This window comes from Pteropus medius, unplaced genomic scaffold (genome assembly GCF_902729225.1).
Source record: "Pteropus medius unplaced genomic scaffold, Ma_sr-lr_union100, whole genome shotgun sequence".
Classification (NCBI taxonomy): Eukaryota; Metazoa; Chordata; class Mammalia; order Chiroptera; family Pteropodidae; genus Pteropus; species Pteropus medius.
The window spans coordinates 10,465,216-10,488,086 of NW_024344378.1; the positions used below are offsets into that span (position 1 = coordinate 10,465,216).

General features: G+C 52.8%; 1 protein-coding gene across 4 annotated transcripts in view; it reads left to right on the top strand.

The window, feature by feature from the left end:
• Positions 1 to 22,448, top strand: part of AFAP1L2 (actin filament associated protein 1 like 2) — an 89,938-nt gene extending 67,490 nt beyond the window's left edge. For 2 of the 4 annotated variants that reach the window (XM_039871147.1, XM_039871145.1), the window contains exons 5-19: positions 1,525 to 1,615; positions 6,874 to 7,079; positions 8,282 to 8,461; positions 10,621 to 10,710; positions 12,126 to 12,210; positions 12,696 to 12,854; positions 15,202 to 15,413; positions 17,230 to 17,375; positions 18,195 to 18,306; positions 18,879 to 19,115; positions 19,200 to 19,365; positions 19,648 to 19,803; positions 20,364 to 20,557; positions 20,676 to 20,792; positions 21,577 to 22,448. In XM_039871147.1, coding sequence (XP_039727081.1) covers positions 1,525 to 1,615; positions 6,874 to 7,079; positions 8,282 to 8,461; positions 10,621 to 10,710; positions 12,126 to 12,210; positions 12,696 to 12,854; positions 15,202 to 15,413; positions 17,230 to 17,375; positions 18,195 to 18,306; positions 18,879 to 19,115; positions 19,200 to 19,365; positions 19,648 to 19,803; positions 20,364 to 20,557; positions 20,676 to 20,792; positions 21,577 to 21,603 — 2,178 coding nt within the window. In that variant the 3' untranslated portion in view covers positions 21,604 to 22,448. Of the gene's footprint in view, positions 1 to 1,524; positions 1,616 to 4,245; positions 4,330 to 6,873; positions 7,080 to 8,281; positions 8,462 to 10,620; positions 10,711 to 12,125; positions 12,211 to 12,695; positions 12,855 to 15,201; positions 15,414 to 17,229; positions 17,376 to 18,194; positions 18,307 to 18,878; positions 19,116 to 19,199; positions 19,366 to 19,647; positions 19,804 to 20,363; positions 20,558 to 20,675; positions 20,793 to 21,576 lie in introns of all 4 variants that reach the window. The other 2 variants (XM_039871149.1, XM_039871146.1) reach the window with 2 other exon arrangements.
• The last annotated feature ends 423 nt before the right edge of the window (positions 22,449 to 22,871 follow it).

Consider the following 22,871-nt stretch of genomic DNA (forward strand, 5'->3'; position numbering starts at 1 on the left):
TAAAGTAGACATGCTAACTGCTACACTATGGAACCACGTCCTAAACAGACTTCAGATGCCAAGCCACACAGGACTTGGCCCTGGGGACCCTGGTTTTGGTGAAGCAGCCACAGGAACATCACTGTGCCCTGGGGGGAGCTGAGAGTGGACACTCTTACAGCCCAGGCAGAGTACTGTCCCATGGGGACCTGAGCCCAAGCTGACTACTCCCACCATCTTCTGGGCCCAGACTAGAGGAGCTGTCTCTACTATGGGTCCACCAGATAAGCTCATTTTCCAGATCGGGTTTCTAGATCTCCTCCCTCCCCTACCAGCAGGGCAGGCATCCATCTGAGCTCAGGGTCCTGCGGGGTCCTTCCACTGGCTGCCCCCTCTTCAAGGTGCGCCCTCAACGCCTTTACCCTAAGGCCTTCCTTTGCTGTCCCTCGGAGTTTCCTGAAGGCCCAGGCCTGCCCCTCATGCGGAATGTCCAGCACAAGGACTTTTCAAAACCAGGAGTGAAGATGCACTTCAGATCTCGTCATTTCTGTTCTCAGCTCACTGTGGATATTCCCTCGGCCCTCCTCAGGGGTTTCATCATTCGGGAAGACACTGGAGACTCATGTGGGCAGATGCTTATGTGTTTATGACCTGTGTATAGTAACAGTCACGTAATTAACAATTCGTCTCTTTTTCTCCCCGCCCCCCGCCCCCCCGCTATTGCTTCTAAGATTAGCTTCACAGTCTGGTGCCCATTTTACAGGAGCAGTAATGGAGGAATAGAGTTGATTTCATGCTTCTTGCTTCTACACTGTTGTATTTTTCTTCATTCTATTCAAATTGTGCTCATTCACCCCGCTCCACATAAGCAGCTCAGGGTCATCTTTGAGACTGAGCTCAAAGATCTTGTCCTCTGAGCATCCTCAGTGTTCCTCGTATCCTCCTGGTTCCCACAGAACTTTGAACTTGCCTCTTACCAGCAGTACTCACGATGCACCTGATCAGGAGCTGTGCACATTCCCTGGCTAGTTAAGTCTTTCTTAGGACTGACTCCTGAGTGGGCTGGATGCGTCCCTTACAGCTCGTATGCGGGAGCCATCCAATATTTGCTGAATGAATGACTGAACTTATTATGGTAGAAGTTTGAGATTTAGGAGATTTAGAAGCTTTAGTCACCTTCTTCCATCTGCCTCTGATTAGCCGTGTTTTTTTAGAACATATATTCTATCGAGCAGCCATAGTAGCTACGACAATAGCCTAGCACCATCTGGACTCAAAGTGTGTTACATGTCACATGCATAATGATGGTTTGTCCGGCGGGGTCCATGCCTCATTTTGCAGAGGAGGAAGCTGAGACTTGGCCGATCGCTGTGGACAGGCTGGCTGACGGGACTCCTGGCGTTCTGCATTCTCCCTCCCAACTTTCTGGAAGTCCAACCAGGCATTATTATTTCTTCTGGACTTTCCTCCCACCCAGAGCGCTAATTCCAGCGAGTTGCCAGTGTATCATATCTGAGCGCGTTTGTTTGATTTGTTCTACCACAGATTCCAGAACGGGAGCAGCTCTCCATCCCAAAGATCGAGTCTCCAGAGGGCTACTATGAAGAGGCTGAGCCATATGACATGTCCCTCAATGGTACATCCGGGGCTGTGGCTGGGGCTCGGACGGAGTCCAGCTGCTCTCTGCACAGATCCTGGTGCTGGAAGCAGAGGACAACCTGGGCTGCTGGTCCCAGAGAGCGGCCCAAGCTGAGAACTGGGCCAAGCGCACTGGGCATCTGGTCTGGTGGGGAGCTGAGACCTACAGCAGACCAGCCCGCCTGCAAGGAAGGGCTCAGGGTGGTGCACGATGGTCCTGGTGTACTGTCTGATGCTTTCGGTGTTCTGGCCTAAATGTTGCCGGGTTCAGCCCAGAAGTGGGACAGAGGAAAGACGTGTTGGTCAGACTGAGGCAGAGCCCAATTTCCAGGGTTCTTTCGTCGGACTCACGGTTACTGTGCTCCCACTGTGTGCCACATACTTCTAGAAGTCAGGAACCCGGAGCATTGGGAGAGCTCAGCAGTCATGGCCCTTAAGTTCTGTGAGAAGAGACAGACGACAAATAAACATAGGAGGTGTCAGGGGGTGATAAAGATGGAAACCAGCAGGGGCTGGGGTGGGCAGGAGAGGGGTGTTCTTTAAGATAGGAAAGACTTTACATAGTGTGACCCCAATGAAGGGAAGTGGGTGAGGCAGAGAACTGCAAGAAGAACGTCCCAGACAGCACGGTACATGCAAAGGTCCTGAGGCGGGAAAGCTCTTAGCACGTTTGAGGAACAGCAAGGAGGCTATCGTGGCAGGAGCAGGTGAGGTGCGGGGAGGGGAGAGACGGCAAATGGGGACGCGGAAGTCAGGTGCAGGCCACGGTGAGGACTTTAGCTTCTCTCTGAATGACACCGCAAGCCCTTGGAGGGTTGCTCGTTGGCTGACCTAACTTAGGTATTAAGACGATCACCTGTCCTGTGGGGGCAGGCCTCGCACTGAGCCATCTGTCCTTGGCCAGGGTTCTCAGCCGGAGGAAGTCAGATCAGAAATCCTCTTTAACACAGAAAAGCTCCAAAGGTTCTGGGAGAAAGAGATGGTTGTGACCTTACTCTTCCGGGCAGCTGGTCCTCTCACTCTCCCCTTCTTACCTCTTCCTCTTTCCATCCTTTGTAAGCGAAGGGTCTTTGAAAGTGTAAGCGATTTGCAAATGTGAGAAGTGAGGGTCCCTGGTGATGGGAATGAACTTGGCTGACGGGGGCATCGTGGGTTCCATTGAGAACAGGACCAGGGATGAGACAGGACCAGTTGCCTGGAGCCTCATTGGATTCTTCTCTTTCTTCACGCTTCACCTACTGCCTGCGGCCCCGGGAACAGTGTAGGAGGGAGGACCTGTTCGGCCTGAGGTTATCTTCTTCTAAGAGGCTGGTGTGGTAGGCATAAGTCACTCAGCTTGAACCCACTGAGTGTGTGAGGCATTGCCGAGCTACCGGCCGCGCTGTGATTTCAGACCGAAGCTGAGGGTGTGGTGCTGCTGTCTGGCTGTGTCTGGAAGGTGGAAGCCATGAGTCACCATGGTGAGAATCTACCTTTGTTGCATCTTCAGCCTGGCTCTCTCGTGGGTGTAGCCTGTGCCAGCCGGGGCCTGCCTTCCAGACACTCGCAGGGGCCTGTTTGTGGGGCAGACACCTCATCTTGACACAAACAAGCGATCAGAAAGACCTCAGCTTCTTGGTGTCTGTTGCTAGACTGTGAATTCATTAGTTTTAGCCAAGAGTGGGGAGCTCATCACAGGGTCAGCTCAAACACAGCAGTGGGGTTGGGAAGATGCCAGGTTGCCTTTCGTCTCCTGCCTGGACAAGGACCAAGAGTGACTTGGGGAGAACAGGCCACATTTGCCACAAAGAGGGGGCCTCACCTGTGATATAAGCCAGCCAGTGTGTTGTCCCCCACATGGGTTTGAGCTGTGAGACGTGCAGGTCACAGCAGGAGGAATGACCGTTGGGCTCTGGCCCCTTCCTCTAGTTGGTTGGCCAGCGGCGATTGTGCTGACTTCCTACAAAAGACCAGTGTCTTGGATTCTCGTCCTGCTTTGTCAGCACGTTCCCCACATTGCTCCTCCGGGTCAGGCTCTCGTTTCCAAGTAAAACTTTAGTAAGTACCCCGCTGGCCTGTGCAGGGGGTAATCGTGTCTGTCCTGCTTGCCCAAGACACCTGCTCCTTCATTGATGTCTCCTGCTTGGGTAATAACTGCTGCTGGAACAAGCAGTCCCCTTTCAATTCATCGTCACAATACAAATCTGCTTCTCACTCATGGACAGTTCGATATGGGTGTTACTGGTCAGTGGGTAGTGTGGGTACCCAGGCTTCTTCCAGGGTGGGCTCTGCCACCCTCTGAGGCCACAGAATCCTCTGGAGAGAGAGAGAGAGAGAGAGAGAAAAGAACCCCTATGTGCATCTTAAAAGCACCAGCCAGAAGGGACACACATCTCTCTACCCACGTTCTGTTGGTGGTGATTAGTCACGTGGTCATCCCCGGATGTGAATGAAGGGGCTGGGAAATGAAGTCCTTAGCCGGGCTGGGGCCTCTCCTGACAAGCCCACACCTCCACAGGGAAAGCACTGACTTCTGGTGAGCAGGCGGCCACGTCGCCACATCCGGGTCTCTCTCTCGGTATCTCTGTCCCTCTCTGCATCTTGTCTCTCTCCAGCTTGCCTTCGTCTGTGTTTCCGGATATCATACAGGTCATTCTGGCAGATTTCCTCCCACTGGAGTCCCCAGATGGGTGCGGGTGCCCGAAGGAGTCGTTTATGCCACGATCACCTTGGGTACTGCTTGTCCCCCGAGCTGGAATGCCGTCGAATCTGTGCCTGCTGCCTGGCTCTCAGAGACAGGGTCATGCCCCGAGTGCGGCCACTGCTCTCTTCCTGCTCTCATGCCGGGTCCTGCATGCCATGTGTCATCCCTCCAGCAGAGACTTACCCTGCCTTCCACAGATCCCTGCCTGTGGCATCTGAAAGCATGGCTGAAGGACCCAGCGTGTTGCATGGTTGTCCTGCCCTCTGTTCCCGAGGACAGGACACAGTGGGGTGCAGCCCACCTAGGGACCGCAAAAATGGGGACGGAATTATCTGATCATCCTGCCCTTCACACCTATTTGCCCTAGGACCCCTGGAAGCCAAGTATGTGTTTTAAGAATATCTTACATTTATGGTGGTGCTCTATGACTGCTCTTGGGGAGAAACAAAATGAAGACATTTGCCCAAAATATCCTCCAAGCTACTCCACGTAGCTTGAGATGCTATGATTTTGCTCTTTCTTCTCATCTCTCTGCATCCCCTGCCGAGGTGGACAGGCAGATCTTAGATTTCTGAGTAGCCCCAGAAGCACGAAATAGGCAGCGGCCTGGGCCAGCTTCTTCACACTGAGCTCTGGAGCCGCTCCCATTACTTTTTGTTACGGGAAGGGGTGTCCCAGGGACCTCGCATTCATGCTTATTTCACTTACTGTACACATTAATACAATACTGACAATAAGGACTTTTTAAAAATTTATTTAAATTCGTTTCAAGTATACAGTGCAGTGGTGAGACATCTATATAGTTCATAAAACGATCCCCCCAATTGCTCCCTCCCTCCCCTGGCCCTCCGCCTAGCCATCGTATGAATGCTATTAACCGCATTCCCTCTTTTTCTTAAAAAATAAAAGCGCCCCGATTCTACCACCAGATCAGATCAACTACTTTGAGTCCTCCCTGTTGCCTTTCAGTCCTGATCTATTTGCATAAATAACAATGTGGTTTCTCTCTTACCGTCGTATCTATCGAGTTGCAAAAGAGTCTTCAGGGTTTTCATTGATTACAGTTGCATGCTATGCTCCTAGCTGGATGAAATCATGCTTCCCTCATTCTGTTTCTGCTGACTGTTAAATTGTGCTCGAATTAATGTCTTAATGCATGTAAACTTCTCCCCTTCCTTCCTTTTTTAAAAAACCAGTTTCCTAGGGTAAACTCCCAGGACCGGGATTCTTGGGTCAAAGGATACAGGTGTTTTTATAGCTCTTGAAACAGCAGGCTGCCAGACCGTTTTCTGAGAGGCCCATGTTGGTTTACGTTGCCACCAGTAACGTGAGAGTTCGGGGTCCCACACTGGGTAGCACTGCTTTTTAAAGTGTTATTTTCAAAAATATCAAAAATGTAAAACACGTTTTTATTGGCATCGTAGTCAGAATAACTGTGGCAGTGGCCTCATCTGTTTTCCTATATTCGAATTCAAGTGTGGCTCTGTTTTCTTGGTATGCAGGGACCTAGCTATGCAGGTGGTAGAAAGGGCTTCTGGAGAAGGCAGGACAAGGGGCTTCTGGGCTGTGTCTTTCCTGGAGGATGTCATGGGGAAGAACGAGAGGCTTCATTCATTCACCCTGACTCGAGGACACAGATGGTGTGTGTAGAAGTCACAGGGAAGCCCATGGTAGACCCACTCTGTGAGAGCGGCCCAGTAATGGGAGCAGTTGGAAGGAAGTGAGCTCCCCATCCATGGAGAATTCAAGCAGAGGCTGGATGGAGCGCCATCAAAGTTACAATACATAGGATTTCTGTGCTGAGCCAAGGGTTGGACCAGAGACCTGGAGTTCTGGGCGTCCCGCTTTCGCGGGCTTGCTTGATTGTGTGTGTGCTCGTGCGCGCACGCGCCTGTGTGCACTAAGTTTGTGCCGAGAGGTGTTCGGTGGGGGAGAGAGAGAGAATAGAGTCTGTGCAGGATGAGGTAGATTTTGGAAAAGATTGCGACCATGAGGAGAGCCTGGAGGAACGGGAAGGTGGCCCCTTCCCCAGAAAGCCATTTCTGGCCATGGTTCATTTTACCTTTTGTTTCTGAGGTGCCATATCCCCTCCCTGCTTCCAGGACAGAATCGGGTCAGAGCGGGTCCAGCCGGGCAGACAGCTCTTGGAGGCTTGCCACGTGCCCAGCTCTTGGCTCAAATGATGACAGAGCACCAGGCCTGGAGAACCAGAAAGAGCCTCACCCATCCACTTCATCTTTCAACTGAGAAAACAGAGGCCTTGAGTGGGGTCTGAGCATGACAGGATTTGAGGAGAGAAAGGGAGAAACCCTTGGTTTTAGGTTGTTTGTGTCTGTGGCCAGAGGCAGCATCTAAGAAGCTTTGGTCCGGGGGTGAGGGCCGGAAAATCTGCCTGGGTCTGTGGTTGGCAGCTCTGGAGCTGGTTCAAGAGCCTGGAGGGGCAGGTGGGTTGTGGCCTGGGGGCCAGTGGCTGCTCCTGCCTGCTGCCTGTTGTCCCCCCTCCTGAACGAACGAGCATGCTTAGGAATGTCCCCTGCTTGGCGGGGCTGTGACCGAGCGCATCTTCCTTGCAGAGGATGGAGAGGCAGTGAGCAGCTCCTATGAGTCCTACGATGAGGAGGAAGGCAGCAGAGGCAAGTCGGCCCCCTACCAGTGGCCCTCCCCTGAGGCCAGCATCGAGCTGATGCGTGACACCCGCATCTGCGCCTTTCTGTGGCGCAAGAAGTGGCTGGGGCAGTGGGCCAAGCAGCTCTGCGTCATCAAGGACACCAGACTCCTGGTCAGTTGGTCTCATGTTCTGGTCTTCTCTCTCTTTTGGGGGGAGGGGATGGTCCCTAATATCAGGTGGTTAGACCCCTTTATATCAGATTTTCATCACTTTCTAACTTGAAATCGTACATAGAATTTTGCATGCATGAGTGTGCTGTTTCTTTTTTTTTTAATTTGAATTTTATGATTTCTTATCGCCAAAAAGGTAATTAGACAATCTGATCAAGCTTCTAGGAATGCGCTTTTTCCGAGGTAGAAAAGTCTAGTCATTTTCATCAGACCACCCCTCCCCCACCCCATCCCATCCACATTTTTTCCAGGGACCTTTTTGTCCCCAGTCTGAGGGCCTGTTCTTCCCTGCTTCCAGGACACTGGAGATTGGGGGTGGAGCCTGCTGCCAGATCAGGGCTCCCCTAGCCCTGGTTCTGGCTACTGCATGTCTGTGTGGCATGAGAATCATAAATTAGGTGTTTTCTAAGAAGTCACAATATTTTGCATTACTGATTATAAGACAAGACCCATGAAGAAATCAGAAGGTATTACCAGAGACCTGTTTCCTGTTATTTAAAGTAAAATTCACAGTTTTATGTTGTGATTTGAAGTTCCGTGGCATCATACAAACACCCTTTCCTCACTGCTTCCAACGTGCCCTGCTCTGTGCAGACGCGCCGTTGGGTGACCCCGTTGCAGCCCCACGAGGACCCCCATTTTGCAAATGAGAGACCGAGAGGCACAGTATTTTCTCTGGTAGGGGAAGAAAATCCCTTCTTTGCTTTGTTAGCAATATCATCTTCCTAACCAAGCAGATGAAAAGCTTAGTCTTCTTCCCCTGTGGACCCCTTGCTGGGGTAGCTGCGCGAGAAACGCAGAGGCAGAGAAATGGGACAAGCGTGTTCCACCCCGGATATGTGAGTGGTGCCTGTAGGAGACGTATTTTAGGGACCAGCCAGGCCCACAGTGAGGTTAGAGCAGCTCAGATAAGCAGGTCCCGGGGCCAGTGAGAAGTGAGCTTGAAGGAGAGGCAGACGACCTGCCTGTCTGATGCCGAGACCAGGAGTTGCCTTGTTTTGAGGTTATGCGTCTGGCCTGTGGCTCTGCGGGGCGCAGCCCAGCTCTCAGCGGGTCCTGCCACGCCCAGCAGCCCCTCCCTCCGCAGACCCCGGCTAGGCTTGGCACCCCTGGCGAAGCGGTGCCTCGTCTCTTTGCTTCCAGTGCTACAAATCCTCCAAGGACCACAGCCCTCAGCTGGACGTGAACTTGCTGGGCAGCAGCGTTGTACACAAGGAGAAGCAAGTGCGGAAGAAGGAACACAAGCTGAAGATCACGCCGATGAACGCCGACGTGATCGTGCTGGGCCTGCAGAGCAAGGACCAGGCCGAGCAGTGGCTCAGGGTGAGGGAGCCCCCAGCGGCGGGGGGGGGGGCTGGGGAAACGGGCCTGCTCCCCACGGGGCCTCCTGGGACCCCTGCAGTTCTGGCTCCCCAGCTTTTCCTGAAAAGGATGGATGTCGTCCGGGGTAAAGGGTCTAGCTCGTTCCAGGTCCCAGGGCCTCCTGCGTTCTGAGTGGTGGGAATCAGCCTTAGGGAGATGGACCGCAGCACTCTGCTGCCAGGTCTGCGTCCTTCTCAGTGCCCTGGGCGTGGGTTCTAGTTGAAATCGTTTTATCTATTGGCCTCTAATGATACGTCATCAACCTCCTTATTAAAAAAGAATAGATGTCGCTGCCACTTGTTACTTACCATGGGCCATGCGCTTTGAGCAAGTTTAACCCACTTTTAGCAAGTATAACACACATTGCAGGAAGCTGGGTGATGTTAATGTCCCGTTTTGGAATGGAGTTTAAGGCTAACAGGGAGGAGGTGACCAATCAAGGCCAGCTGGCAAGTGGCTGCATCGAGTTTCAAGCCCAGAACTGACCAGGGCTGTGCTCCGTCACCTCCAGTGCACACAGTCACTTCTGCTTACACTTTCCGTGACGTAGCCCGCATGAGGAAGCACCTGGGAGGGGCCTGCCGCCCCTTATTAACGATTGACGATTCCCGAAGGCGTAAGATTTGTGTCAAGAAGATGCCCACGGTTGCAGAGGAATCTCCAGACCTAGCAGGGCCCTTGGTGAGGCCAGAGAGAGCCAGAGGCCCCTTCCCTCCTTTCTGCGTCTCTGCCACGTTGATGCATTTCCATTCAGGAGCATTATATCCGCCCTCCACACCCATCTGTACACACACACAGATATCATGCACTCACGTGCACGCACAAGTACTTACATACGTGCACGTGCACTGCACCGGCTCCCAGTGCCCAGTGTCGCTCCCCTGACTGCCCAGACCCACCTGCCCTTCCCCTGACGCCCAGCCTCCCTCTCCAATTCACACCCTCTTTCTCAGACCTCTGTCCTCCCCACCCCCAGTCTTGGTGGTGGTTTAAAGACAAGAACACTTTGAAAAGACACGGCCTCTCCGTTGGCCCTTTCCTTCCTGCTCAGGTGAGTGCAGAGGCAGACTTGGCCGGAAGCACCCGACTCTTGAGAGACTGCACACGCTTGCACTCGGGTGGGACCCGTTAGCCTGTCCAATGGGCTCTGAACCAGACGCATCTACCTACCTGCCCTGGGCCTCTGTGTCTCAACTCTGCATAGTCATACCTGTGCCTTCAGGGTTGGACAGATATATGACAGTAAATAGGAGATGTTGAGTTTGGAACAGGAGTCCCAGGAACGGCAGGCACAAGGCAGAACTCTCGCAGAGAAGTGGAAACGCTGCGCCCTCGAGCCTGGACGCTCGGCCTCGCGTGCTTCCGTGTATCTAGGCCCCAGCCAGTAAGGATGCTAATGAACGCGTTGGGATGAGTCCTCACAGCGGCCATGGCACAGGTGTTGTCCCATCTTACACATGCGGTGGCTGAGGCTCAGGCCCAAGGTCTGTCTCAGGAGTGAGAAATGCCTTACCTCTCCCCGTCTCCAGAGCTATTCTTCCTTTCATTCTTTAGCTTTTCTGATTTTAACCCCTTTCCGTAAACGGCTCTCGGCGGAGACTGAAAAAGGAGGGTCTTTGAAATCACCCTTGCTGAGTCCGTATCTCCAAAGGGCTTCCGGCTGGGCAGTGTGATTGTGGCTGCCTTGGGCCCTTATCCTCTGGGAATCCCCCATGTGGCCCCAGCTCAGAGCAGGGGTACTGCTTGGCATGGCCAGTGCCACCTCTGACCTGCGTGCCCCTAGCCTAGGGCTGCAGAGCTGAGGGATGGCTCCTCTGGCCATCTTTGGGCTTTGTTGTAAAAGTCTCCGCTTGCCCACACCCAGAACATATGGGGCCTGCAGGAGAGAGGGCCCAAGGAACAAGCCCCATCATAGCCCACACAGCTGGGTCCTGAGGCCACATGTGGGCCTGCTATTGGGGGTGGGGTGGCTCTTTGTTCTTGGGAAATCATGCGTCTTCTCTCTCACCTCTGCCCACTCTCTCGTGACCTTGAGGGCTCCAGCTTCAGTGTGGTGTGAGTGCAGGCCAGGCAGGCCTCGGGGGCCTGGGCCTCCACTGACGGCCGCCTTCTTCCTTCAGGTCATCCAGGAGGTGAGCGGCCTGCCCTCAGAAGGAGCATCCGAGGGAAACCAGTCCACCCCAGAAGCCCAGCGCCTGAACTGTCAGAAGGTAAGGCTCTACTCTGCCTGGAAGGCGAGTCCAATTCCATGTTTACTCCCTAAAAATGAAACGTATAAAATCGGGATCTTTGGCTTTTGCGTTCCAGCCCAGTTAGTAAGCAACGCGCAATGCTTGGATAAGGCGGTCACTTCAGCTTGGCAGGAAACTGATGGAGCCGATGCGGATCTGAAATATCTTTTTGCTTGGGCAAGGGGCGGGGGAAGCGCTTGATCGGGACAAAGTCACTCTGTCTTCCATTCTTCGGCAGGGAGATTTACTGTTCCAGGCTCTTTCTTCCCACTCATTCCCAGAGTTGGGGAAGCTGTCTCGATGTTGACCCCGGCCGGACGGCTCCAGTGCTCATTTGCAGGGAACTGTGGGGCCCCTGGTGAAGGGTCAGAGTCAAGAAAGTAGGGCTGGGGGCTGCCCGAGCGGATGACCCCACATGCAGGGTCACATACCATGTCCCCGAGTATCTGCAGGCAGATGCCCTGAAGCCTGGGATGCACAGAGCAGCCAGAGGGTCACTGTTTGATCTCAGGGTCCCGTAGAGGGTACGCAGAGGGCTTGGGCAGGAATGACGGCCTCTGTTCTTTGGGAAGGCACGGGCCATCCCCCGTGTAGAAATACGGACAGCCCTTTTAGAGGGGCCTGTCTTAGTTGTCTCCCTCATTCCTTGGTCATCGACAAGAAACAAAAATCAGTCAGCTTGGGTTTCCATCACGTTGGGGTGAGAATCAGCAGCTTTCCTTGAAGACCTGCATGCAGTGTTCCCTGGCCAAGCACGTCAGTCCTTGGTCCCACCTAAGGCCAGCCCTGTTGGTTGAGAGTCCCCCAGCTTGTTTTCCAGAGGTCTGCAGTAAGTGCTTCTAGAAGAAGCTTGATTGGAAACGTCCGAGGGCTTCATACTCGAACGGCAGCAGCCGCTCCCCTCCGATAGGGACTCTGCAGACGGGGCCGTTACCCCTGTTTTACACACACGCAGAGCGGGGTTTCGAGAGCTGGAGGATGTTTCAGTCGATTCTCAAAACGTATCTTTGTGCCCCTGGTTTACGTGGGTGGTTCCCAGCTTGACATGAGCTTCAGTTCGGACGCCGACTCTAAGGCCACCCCCGGGGCTGGCTACCTGCCCTCCCCACTGGCTGCAGAGCTGCTGTCATATCAGGCTGAGCAGCCGTTTCGAGAACTTATACACGAGGCGAAGGTGCTCTGGGACAGGGCAGGGCGCCTCAGGAAGGGAGGATGAAGGCAGGTCCTCCAGGTAGCCCCAGAGGGAAGCCCAGCCAGTGTCCCACCAGTGACCTGGACACCAGGGCGACCCCTACATTCAAAAGTAATCTATTATTTTCTCTTAAATTGTGGTCTTCGAGGTAACCATTTCCAGATAAGATCACCCACTGTCTCTCTCTCTCTCTCTTCCACAGCCAGATTTAACTGAGAAGTACCTGTTCGCCTCAGAGTATGGCAGCTCTGTCGATGGCCATCCTGAGGTCCCAGAGACGAAAGATGGTACCAGTGCTTATGGCCTTCGGCCTAGGATGGGGAGGGGGGACAGGATCCCAGGCCGTGAGGTTCAGCTGTCTGGCTCCACCCTGATGGGTTTGAACAGCCACCTCCAACACGCTTCCAATTTATAAACTCCTTGGGAATATTACAGCTGACAGATCCAGGAAAACGGGAGAGACGGCCAAATTTAAGTTTCATGAGTTGCCAGGGGTAGAATATTCTCTCATCTCTTATTTGCTAACAATTTCAAATCTCTTTGAGCCAAATACAGTCAGTCTGTAAAGATACTCAAGCGCTGACACGTTGCATGAGAGAAGCTGATGTGCCACTCGAGCGTGCGATGCTAGAGACACCTGACTCTGGCCTGTGGACCCCGGTTTGGGGAGCAGGCGTGTATCTGTGTGTGCACGTGTGTGTGCATGCATGTGTGCGTGTGCAGGGAGGGGCAGATGTGGGAAGGGTCTGTTATTTTTTCTACCCTTCGTAAGGGCGTGTTGCCAAGCTGTGGGCTGTGCTCGTGGCTTTCTCTCTCGTCTTGACAGTCAAGAAGAAGTGTTCTGCCGGCCTCAAGCTGAGCAACCTGATGAACCTGGGCAGGAAGAAATCGACCTCGCTGGAGCCTCCAGAGAGGTCCCTCGAGACATCCAGTAAGAATCTTAGCCACCTTCTGGACCAGAGGGCTTGTCCACTGGGCTGGAGCCCGTCTCCAGGACAGCTGCTCAGCTGATGAAGGCAGGGCTTTTAGGGCTCACTTTAAACGTCTTCACGGATGGTGAGCTTGTCGCCCATAGTTTATCTTCACTGCAGGTGGTTCTCAGGTCTAACCCAGACTCTCGCTGCAATGCAAGATCTTTTGTGGAAGTGAAGGGTAATGATTGCTGTTCACCTGATGGTCTTTAAAAGTCTGTTCATTCGATCATTGTTTATAGGGCATGGCAGGCACAGTGTCAGTGACAGGGACGAGCAGAGGGAGGACACAGTCCTAAGAGCGTAAAGCTTAAGAGGGATGATAGCTTTATGCCCGTGAACACACACCTGCCGCCTCAGCAGCTGTAAGGACTCGGGGGCAGAGATGGCTTCCTGGACCTGAGCTTTGAAGGACGCACAGGAGCTGGATGGGCTGGGGTGGCACCCATGGGCAGGAGATGGGCCCCGGTGAGATGCATTAAGGGGCCCCCAAAACCCATGTTGCTGGGACAGAGGGTGTGTGTAGGTGCTGGTAGGCTCTTACAGGTCACCTCTGCTGCTCTCCCTCAGCCTTGAGGAAACCGAGGCCGGGAGAGACACCTTTCCCAGAAAATGCCCTGGGGTGGCGCCCATCATTGCATGCCCTGCAGGCTGTTGCTGTCCACCTTTGGGCCCTTTCCTCTTCCTCATGCATCCCATGCCGCAGCCCGGGCTTTCGTCCTGAGTCCCAGTTTGTTCTGCGTTTTGAAGCTGGCCAGGTGGCTGGGGGGTAGGGCGGAATGGGAAAGTGGCAGAAAAGGCCTCACCTTTGGGCCTTCTGCTTCTCCAGCCAGGCACTGGCTAATGGCCTGGCTCTGCCGGTCCCCGTGGCCTTGAGGCATCAGAGCCTGGTTACGATGAGTCACTTTGGGAGTTGTGGCTGGATGTTATTCAGCAGTGAACCATGCTCCTGCCCCCTGTGGCTGGGGAGGGGCCAGGGAGAACACAAGGGCTCTCCTTCCCGAGATTCAGCATCCGAGCTCCCACCCTCCTCACCCAGAGTTCTTTTTGGTCCACAGTTCTTGTGATGGGTAAGTGGGGCATCTGCCCAAATGAGCCAGAGGTCCTAGGTCCTGGGCTCAAATTCTTCCCCTTTGCTACCTTGTTGTGATATTAACATGGCTCTGAGAAATTCACGATCCCCACAATTCATGATCCCTGCTGTGTGGCCAGCACTGGCTGGGTAGGAAGGTGGCCATTCACTTTGACCCTACTGTACAAGTCTAGTTCATTCCGGCTAAGGTTCCAAGTAGCTGCCACGTCCTTATGGTGGAGGAGGCATCTGCTTTGGAAGCCAGTGTCCCTGGGATGGAGAGCAGCACTCCGGAGCCTGCAAAGCATCCTAAAGACTGGATTTTACTCATCTTTGCAGCCCCAAGGATAAGGCTGTACTTGGCACATGGTGTCAGGTCCCTAAATGTTCATCTAACTTTTTTTTCCCTTGGGGGTGGTGGGAAGCTTGTCCTCTGCTTGAGAAGCTGAACTCTTGTACTTGCAACCATTTGAGAATAGTAAAGGACTGCATGGTGGCTGCCGGCTGCCTCTGCATGCCAGGAGAGAGAGGGGCTCCCTGCTGGAGAGGCCCCGGGGGTAAACCCTGGGTGCTGAAGACGAGCATGGCAAGTTCCTGCCCGTGAGAAACTGTCCATTGGAGGCTGACGTGGAAGCAAAGGGTCTCACTGTTCTGAATCCAAGTGTCCTGAAGGCAGGCAGAGCAGAGCGTGCAGGACCCGGGGAGGGCCAAGGCCAGCTGCATCTGGAAGGATGAGAAGGAGTTGGTGAGGGGGAGGAGGACTTTGCAGGCTGAGACTGAGTGACCCAGGGATGGCAAGGCGGTCGCGCAAGCTGGGAAACTAAGGCCGTGGAGGCAGAGGGATCACACCTGCAGCGAGGAGACCCTGGCTAGGGCGAGCCTCCTGCACGTGGCCTGAGTGACTGGAGGCTGCTGCTGGCCGGGCGCTTAGTGCCCTGGAGATGAGTCCTGGGCTGGGGGATCCCACTGCCCTGCACACTTGCATAGCGGCCTGGCCCAGTCCAAGATGCAACACACTTTTCTTCTAGACACACCATTTTCAAATACTAGTAGAGCTGTGCTGCCCACCTTCGAAAGGTCTAGCTGCCAACACAAAGGAGGGGGAAAAACACATTGAGATTCACAGCCCGAGCTCATAAAACTTCTCGGGCAAAGCCTGACCAGTCTTGGAACCTTGGGAGGCCCGGAGGTGGAGGCAGCCTGGACGCCCCTCAGCCACCCCTGCCCTCCTGCAGGTTACCTGAACGTGCTGGTGAACAGCCAGTGGAAGTCACGCTGGTGCTCCGTCAGGGACAGTCACCTGCACTTTTACCAGGACCGGAACCGCAGCAAGGTGGCCCAGCAGCCCCTCAGCCTGGTGGGCTGTGAGGTGGTCCCAGACCCAAGCCCGGACCACCTCTACAGCTTCCGTATCCTCCACAATGGCGAGGAGCTGGCCAAGCTCGAGGTACTGCTGGCCCGTGGGGTAGGCAGGGGCGGCCTGGGCGGGGAGGTTGAGGCTGTTTGCTGCAAGTGGTGGAGATTCAGTGAAGTTGTGCCTTATTTTTGTTTCCTTTGCCTGAGATTGTTTGCATTTTTAAAAATTTTCCATTCCCTTTCTGACCTCAGGGTGGTTGTGTTAAAGGAGTGGACAATGAGTTACTTCCTGCACTTAGGGCAAGAGGAGTATTTATAACTCTTGAGCTGCTGGAAAAACCTGGGGACTCACAGTGGGTTTGATTTAGTTTGTGTATCACCAGATGGAGCCTAGTACATGAAAATGACGACTGTTAAGGCTTATCTGGGGGGAAGAATCAGGTTTATGATACATTTTTCCCACTCCCCGCCCTCTGTTTGATGTAATGTCACATTTACAAAATAAGCGGTGACATAATGCCTTGCACTGAGCTGGGTGGGCCTCAGCCAGGGTTTTTCACACGCACAGAAGCACAGACTTCCCAGTTCACTCCTGTTCATCTAGTCCTGGATCCTGGGGTCTTCATCCAAATTTTGTTTCAATGCTGCCCTCTGGTGGCTAAAAGATCCACATACCGGTTGCTTCTCAGACAAGTTGACAAGTTTAGACTAATACATATTCTCTACTCAGTACAATATGTGAACAAGACAGAGATGCTCCCTGTCCTCATGGAACTTACATTCTAGTGTGAGAGTGAGATGTTGTTATTCAATTAATTACCCAGTTACTTAATAACAGTTGCTGAAAAGTGGTGGGTATGAGTGAAAACCATCGTGCTGGGGTCAGGGCAGAACCGCGTGGGATAAGAGCAGTGAGAGACACCGAAGGGTTTCGGGGGGCGCTGGCATGCTCAGATTTGGGTTTTGAGATGCCTCCTCTGTCTGTTGAATGGGGAACAGATGGAGGGTGGGGGACAGGGGCCAAAATGAGACCTGCTAATAAGCCGTAACAGTGGCCCAGGGCAGAGACGGTGCTAAGCGGGAATTCGGTGATGCCTGGGAAAAGCTTTATGGAGAAACCTGCCTGAAAATGAATGGGAAAAGGAAACCAGCTAAATGTCACTCGGCTCACAGCTGCCTCCTTGGTGCAGAGAACGTAGCAGGAAGGTGCAGAGCTGTGTTGTGTAGTGCCCAAGTGGTAGCTGATTTTCCTCATGAAAGTAAACACATAGTACTTATAGAATTCCCAGTTTTTTTCTCATTCTAATGGCAAGAAACAACATTGGATTGGCATTCCAATAGAAATACCCACTAGATGTGTTTGTTTAGAATTCATTGTCCCCTGGAAAAAACCTAAGGACCGGTTACCCTGGGATTTAGTTCATGATTTGGCAGAGATAGCTGACCTCACGTAAGCTGTTTAAGCCATCTTGACTATCGAAACCATAAACAAAAATAAATTTGAATTTTGTTACATCTTAGGGGATCCAGGTAGTCTTGTATGTTTGGATTAGGGTAATACACTGTGACAGTTCAAAAAATAGAGGTATCAACCTAAAATACATAAAATTTTAACAGTTCTCTCCCAGTCCATTAGCCTTCTAGAAATACATGTATATAAATCACGTCATGCTTGGTACAAAGGTGCTGGGCATCATGAGGTCGCGTCAAGGTATCACTAGTGGCAGAAAATGTTATTTGGGGCCCCCGTGGGATGGGAAATACCGGTGAACATGAAGGAGCATGGCCCCAGGCTCTCTCTGAGGCCTTGCCCAGGGTGAGCATAGGGGTAGGGGTGCTGTGCCCAGCCAGTGGGGGGGTCTGGGCATGCTCCAGACCTGCTCATGTCCCTCTCTGCCTCCTCCTAGGCCAAGTCTTCCGAGGAAATGGGCCACTGGCTAGGCCTCCTGCTCTCCGAGTCGGGCTCCAAGACAGACCCAGAAGAATTCACCTACGACTATGTGGATGCAGATCGGGTTTCCTGTATCGTGAGTGCAGCCAAAACCTCTCTGCTGTGAGTCTCAGGGCCTCTGTCTTCTCCCTTCCCTGTCTTAGTTGTGCTTCTCCACTCCAGGCCCAGACTGGCCTCTATGGCCATTCGAGCAGGGTGGCTGCTGAGAAGTCAGGGTCGGCCAGCCCTGTCCTCCCGGCAGCAGGAAGACCAGGGCCAGGGAGCTGCCCCGAGGGAGGCCAGCCTGGGAACGGAGCCAGGCCTCCGGCCACGGGAGCTGCAGCATCCTCGGCTTGGATTAGACGCTCCCCAGATCGTCGTGGCTACGTCGGCACATTTCCCGACCCCCCACCCCTTTACTGCTGATTCAGTACCTTCCTGTGATTCCTCCCTGGGTCCCCAGCACACCCTGGAAAGAGCAGGTGCTTTCTCTGCTTTCCGGATGAGCACACTGGGGCGCACTCAGGGAGAAGCGCTGGGTTGTGTGGCTGAGGAGCCCTGTTGGAAGCCGGCCAAGCCCATGAAACAGAATCTCTTATGTACAAAATGGGGAAAGTCTCAGGTCTGCGCTGCCCCAAGTGTATTATGAAGATGAAACGAGAGAGGATTTTGTTGTCGGAATTCTAAAAGGGAATCAGGTGACGAGAGGATGCCGAGGAGGGGGCGGGGCAAGGGAAATGTGTTTTTCTGGCAATTTGGAGCCGAGGGTTCTAGTAGGAAGGCCCTAGGAGGAGAGCGGGGAGCTACCCCCTAAATAAACGAGTTTGTGCTAAAACGAGGCTGGAGCTGGACACCGGCTCTCCCACTGCACCTCTTGTCATCATGAATCCTTTGAGACTGGGTGGCTTTGACACCCAGCCCCGAATCTCCTGTGTCTTCCAGACTGATGCAGAGAAAGTTCTCAGAGCCGAACACTTACATTGACGGCCTGCCCAGCCAGGGGTGCCAGGAGCTGCTGTATGACGACGTGGAGATGTCAGAGCTGACGGCCACAGTAAGGACGCCAGTGGGGCAGTGGCCTGGGGCTGTCCAGTCCTCTTCCTGCCAAACCTCAGTGCCAGCTTAGATTGTCCCTAAGACGAGTGCATTCCAAGTCACCTGCAGGGCCACCGGTGCAGGCAGGTTATCTTTTGTACTGGGATGTGCTGTTGGGATTAGCAACGAGGACACCATTAGCCTTTGAGGACCAAAATTATAGTGGAGCTGGAATCCTCCTTCTGGAAGTGGGTTCCATTTATGAGACATGGGACTTGGTGCTGTGCTAAGGGCTGCTGTGGATTAGCTCCCTTCATCCTAACCACCTTACAGGGAGGTACGACTACCCTCTTACAGATGAGGAAATAAGGTTCAGGAAAGTTAGTACTCTGTCCTGGGTCTCCCACCTCTTGAAAGGCAAATCCCAGACTCGAACCCTGACCTAACCCCTGCTCAATAGGTGTCCCTAGGGGAAGGTCTCTGCCCACTGCAGCACAGGGAGGTGACAGGAGCTCTGTGGCAGGGCAGGTGGCGCCTCTACAGCCCAGGGAGCAGAGGCGATGGTGAAAGCCACCTGACGCTCCTCTGCAGGTGGACCCCGAGGAAGCCACGCCTCCCACAGATGCTCTAGCTGAGTCCGACCCTGACCGTGTGTATCTGGACCTCACACCCGTCAAGTCTTTCCTGCACAGCCCAGGCAGCACCCAGATCCAGGCGCGCTCCCCCACACCACCCCACCTGGACCCTCCAGCCGAGGCCCTCCCTGCAGACGTGGGCCTGGCCCCAGACGAGCCCCTCATCAAGTCTGCAGAGACCCCAGAGTTTCAGGTACAGGCCAGCCGCCCGCAGGTGAGCCAGCCCCACCTGCCCAGGCCCCTTGGCCAGCTGAGTCATGTTTGCTTTGTCCCATAGCCAGTGCAGCAGGAGAGTCTGGAGCCTTCCCCGAGAATTGCAACAGTCAAAATCCAGACTGAACAACAGAAAATCTCCTTCCCACCAAGCTGTCCTGACGTCGTGGCTGTAACCCCAGCGGGGGCCAGCACACCTGTGAAGGACAGGTTGCGGGTGACCTCTGCAGGTACCTGTGCTAAAAAAGAGTCCGATGTTTTGGAAATGGCTCAGAGAAGTTAGCCCAATCCCTTCCCTTTCTGATGAAGAAACAGAGGTTCAGAGAGGTGAAGGGACTGGGCCCAAGGTCAATCAGTGATGAAGGCATGGGCCGAGTTTCCTTTCTGTCCTGGTGTCCAGCTCTGGTCTGTCAGAGCCCCAGGTTCCGTCTGCGCCTGCGCAGTGGGATGGAGACAGCCCTCACATCCCCGCCTGGCTAATAACCTGGGGGTTCCCGTCTCTGGGTTTGCAGAGATCAAACTTGGCAAGAATAGGACGGAAGCCGAGGTGAAGCGGTACACAGAGGAGAAGGAGAGGCTGGAGAAGCAGAAGGAGGACATCCGGGCTCACCTGGCTCAGCTTCGGAAGGAGAAGCGGGAGCTGAAAGAAACCCTGTTAAAATGCACGGGTAGGGGCCTCCCAGGGCGGGTGGGGTGCGCCTTCAGCCCAGGGGACGTGTGGGCGGGGGCTGGCTGGCAGAAGAGTCGGGATCCATGCACCTGGCTTGCAGCCCTGCCAATCTTTGGGAACAGGTGGATGCTCCCGCTTAAAGTCCTCTCCTCATTGTGTCCTCAAAGGTCACTGTCCTGTGCAGAGAGACCCTCTGACCTGTTGTCAATAGGACCAGGACTTAGTTTAAAAGCTGGTTAGAGGAGGGCATCTCGAAAAATTGTTTCCACCTTAAATATTTTATTTGCACTTAAACGTATGTTCCTTGGTTCATCTGTTGTAGCGCCAACACCTTTTCCCATGTCATCTTTCTTGCATGAACCACACCTGTCCTGCATCATCTTCAGTTTCCAGCCTTCATTTCTTTAATGTGAACAAAAGCTTCAGACACTTGCAAGAAAAAATCTGAGTCCCTCTAGATTCTTTTCCAGCCATTTCCTAGCAGCTTGTCTTTAACAGGACCTTTCCTGGCCTTGGCTGAGACACTGCTCGCTGCAGCCAGCTTAATTCTCATTCCAGACAAGGGCGTCCTGGCCAGCATGGAGCAGAAGCTGAAGGAAATTGACGAGGAGTGTAAGATCGAGGAGGGCAGACGGGTGGACCTCGAGCTCAACATCATGGAGGTGAAGGGCAACCTGAAGAAGGCCGAGGCTGGGCCCGTGACGCTGGGCACCGCCGTGGACACCACCCACCTGGAGAACGTGAGCCCCCGAGTGAGTGCCACATGCCCCGGTTCCCCCGAGCTGCTGGTGGGGCCTGCTGGACCAAGGTCGGGGGGAGTTGGGTCATGTCTCCCTACCCCTGGCTCAGGCCTTGCTCTCGTCACCACAGCCCAAAGCTGCTGCCCCCACCCCAGACTGTACCCCGGTCAACTCTGCTACAGCACTCAAGAACAGGCCTCTCTCCGTCATGGTCACAGGCAAAGGCACCGTCCTCCAGAAAGCCAAGGTAAGCAGTCACTCCAGGCCTCCTTCAGGGCCACCACTGAACAGAACTGTCACCACGTTGGGGCCCCTCCTCTGAACCAGGTGGCGTTTTCCTGCTTTGGGCACCACTCAGCAGGAAGAGACAAGGGGCCTCGCCTCACTGTACCTTTGCTCGGTCTTTGGCTCTTGGTTCACGTGTTCTTACTAATCAGCTTGAGGACACTTGAATTACCCACCACTTAATTCCAGGGGCACAACTACAGTTCACAGCCAGACAGACAGTTTTCAAATCAAAAAGTCAATGATTCTAAAGGACTCCTGCCATAAAAACTTAGACACATTCCGAAAAGTGACGTGATTTGCCTGAAGCTGCCCAGCCAGCTGGGGGTGGAAGGTATAAATGAGGCATGGATGCCATTATAGGGCTCTCCCCTGTGGGCTAGACAAAAAGGGTTATTAATCCTTTGATTGTTTGTACAGTAAAGAACACTGCGTAGAGCTGCCTTGTTTTTGGCAAACTCTGCTCCTTAATTTATATCCTGCCTACCTGCTGGAAACATTTCAAGGCATCTGCACCACTAACTATTAAATCCACGGGCGTCACTGCTCCCTCCCTGCCATGCCCGACATCACAAATCAGAACACTCTACTTTGCCACAGCCTCAAAAATCTCTCAATAGGTCCCCCAAACAGTGACCAAACACACAGGGGTTGAAACATAACTGCTCTCTGTACTCCTGTTTCTGTGCACATGGAGAATAACTTTCTTCCTTTTTCGTGGGGGGTGCTGGTATTTGGCGCCCTAGGAATGGGAGAAGAAAGGAACAAGTTAGGAAACAGGCTTCACCTGAAGACTCTCCTGTCAACATGGACCTTGGTGACCGTCCTGCTTCATTCGTCAGCAACTCTGGGAAAGGGTGAGTCAGTCTGGAAGAAAGAGTGAGGACTGGGGTACTCAGAAAGCAGAGCTTCGGCTCAGAGGAGGCTCTGTCCCTTTCAGAGCCAGAGGAAGTACAACAAAGTAGTGATTTTAAATAGCACTGATACCACCTGTGCAAAACTATCCACGGCATGTGCTTTTTGAGAAATGGTAACAGGAGAAAATATTTGGGACCAAGCTGAAGCACTGTCCCCAAGAAATTAAGGACTTTTTAAAGGGACGCTGTATTATATATTTTTTAAATGTTTAAAATCCTGTAATTTAGACCAGCAAAGTGTCTTTTGAGATTTAACTGACTTTACATTACTGTAGGGAAAAAAAAAAAAAGATTACCTTGTGTTTACAGATTCAGTCCTGTGGCCACACCATTTTTAAGGGAAGAGTTATTTAATGCTCTCTTTGTCTGTTTGTGAAGTCGTGTTTAATGTTCAGGCCCCTTCCAACAAAAAAAGTAGCGAACTTTGTTTTGCGTGGGCTCCGTCTCAACATTGGCAGTACTGTCCTTCTAAGGGCATTGTGCTTTAACACAGGTTTTAACATTTTATCTATCATCTCTGCCTCGTTTCTGGGGTTTCTGAATCGGTTCGGTTCCCTAACACTGCTTCCTGAGAACTAAAGGTCTTTTGATTTCTTATTGTCTTTCTAATCCCAGGGCATTTATTTCCTTTGTCATAAACACTTGGTAAAAAGGGACACCAAGTGGTGTTAGATTTTTTAAAAAATAAAATGTTAACTGTCTTTTGGGTTTTGCTTATATTTCATGGAATGACTTGGGCAGGGGGCCTGGTGGACTTGACTTCAAGGGGGGAAACTTCTCGGTTATTTACACACTGAACTTCAATATGAGTGCAGTAAAAACTGGTAGAGCTAGGAGGTGAGATCTTAGGAGATGTTAAGCCTCCTCGTATCAACAATGTATCACATTGTCACACAGGAAACACCTGCACAAACTGGTCACATAAGTAACTGAAAATCCTAGATGTTAAATATACGTCTAAATAATTCTTGGAAGAAAAAAACATATCAATACTTAGAAGGTGGCCTAAGTACTAAAGTTCCTAGCATAAATATGCTTATTTTAAAAGTGACAAAATTTGCCAATATTTTTAAGATTTTTTGCATGCATGTCCAATAATGAGATTTGGTTTTTCCTTTGCAATA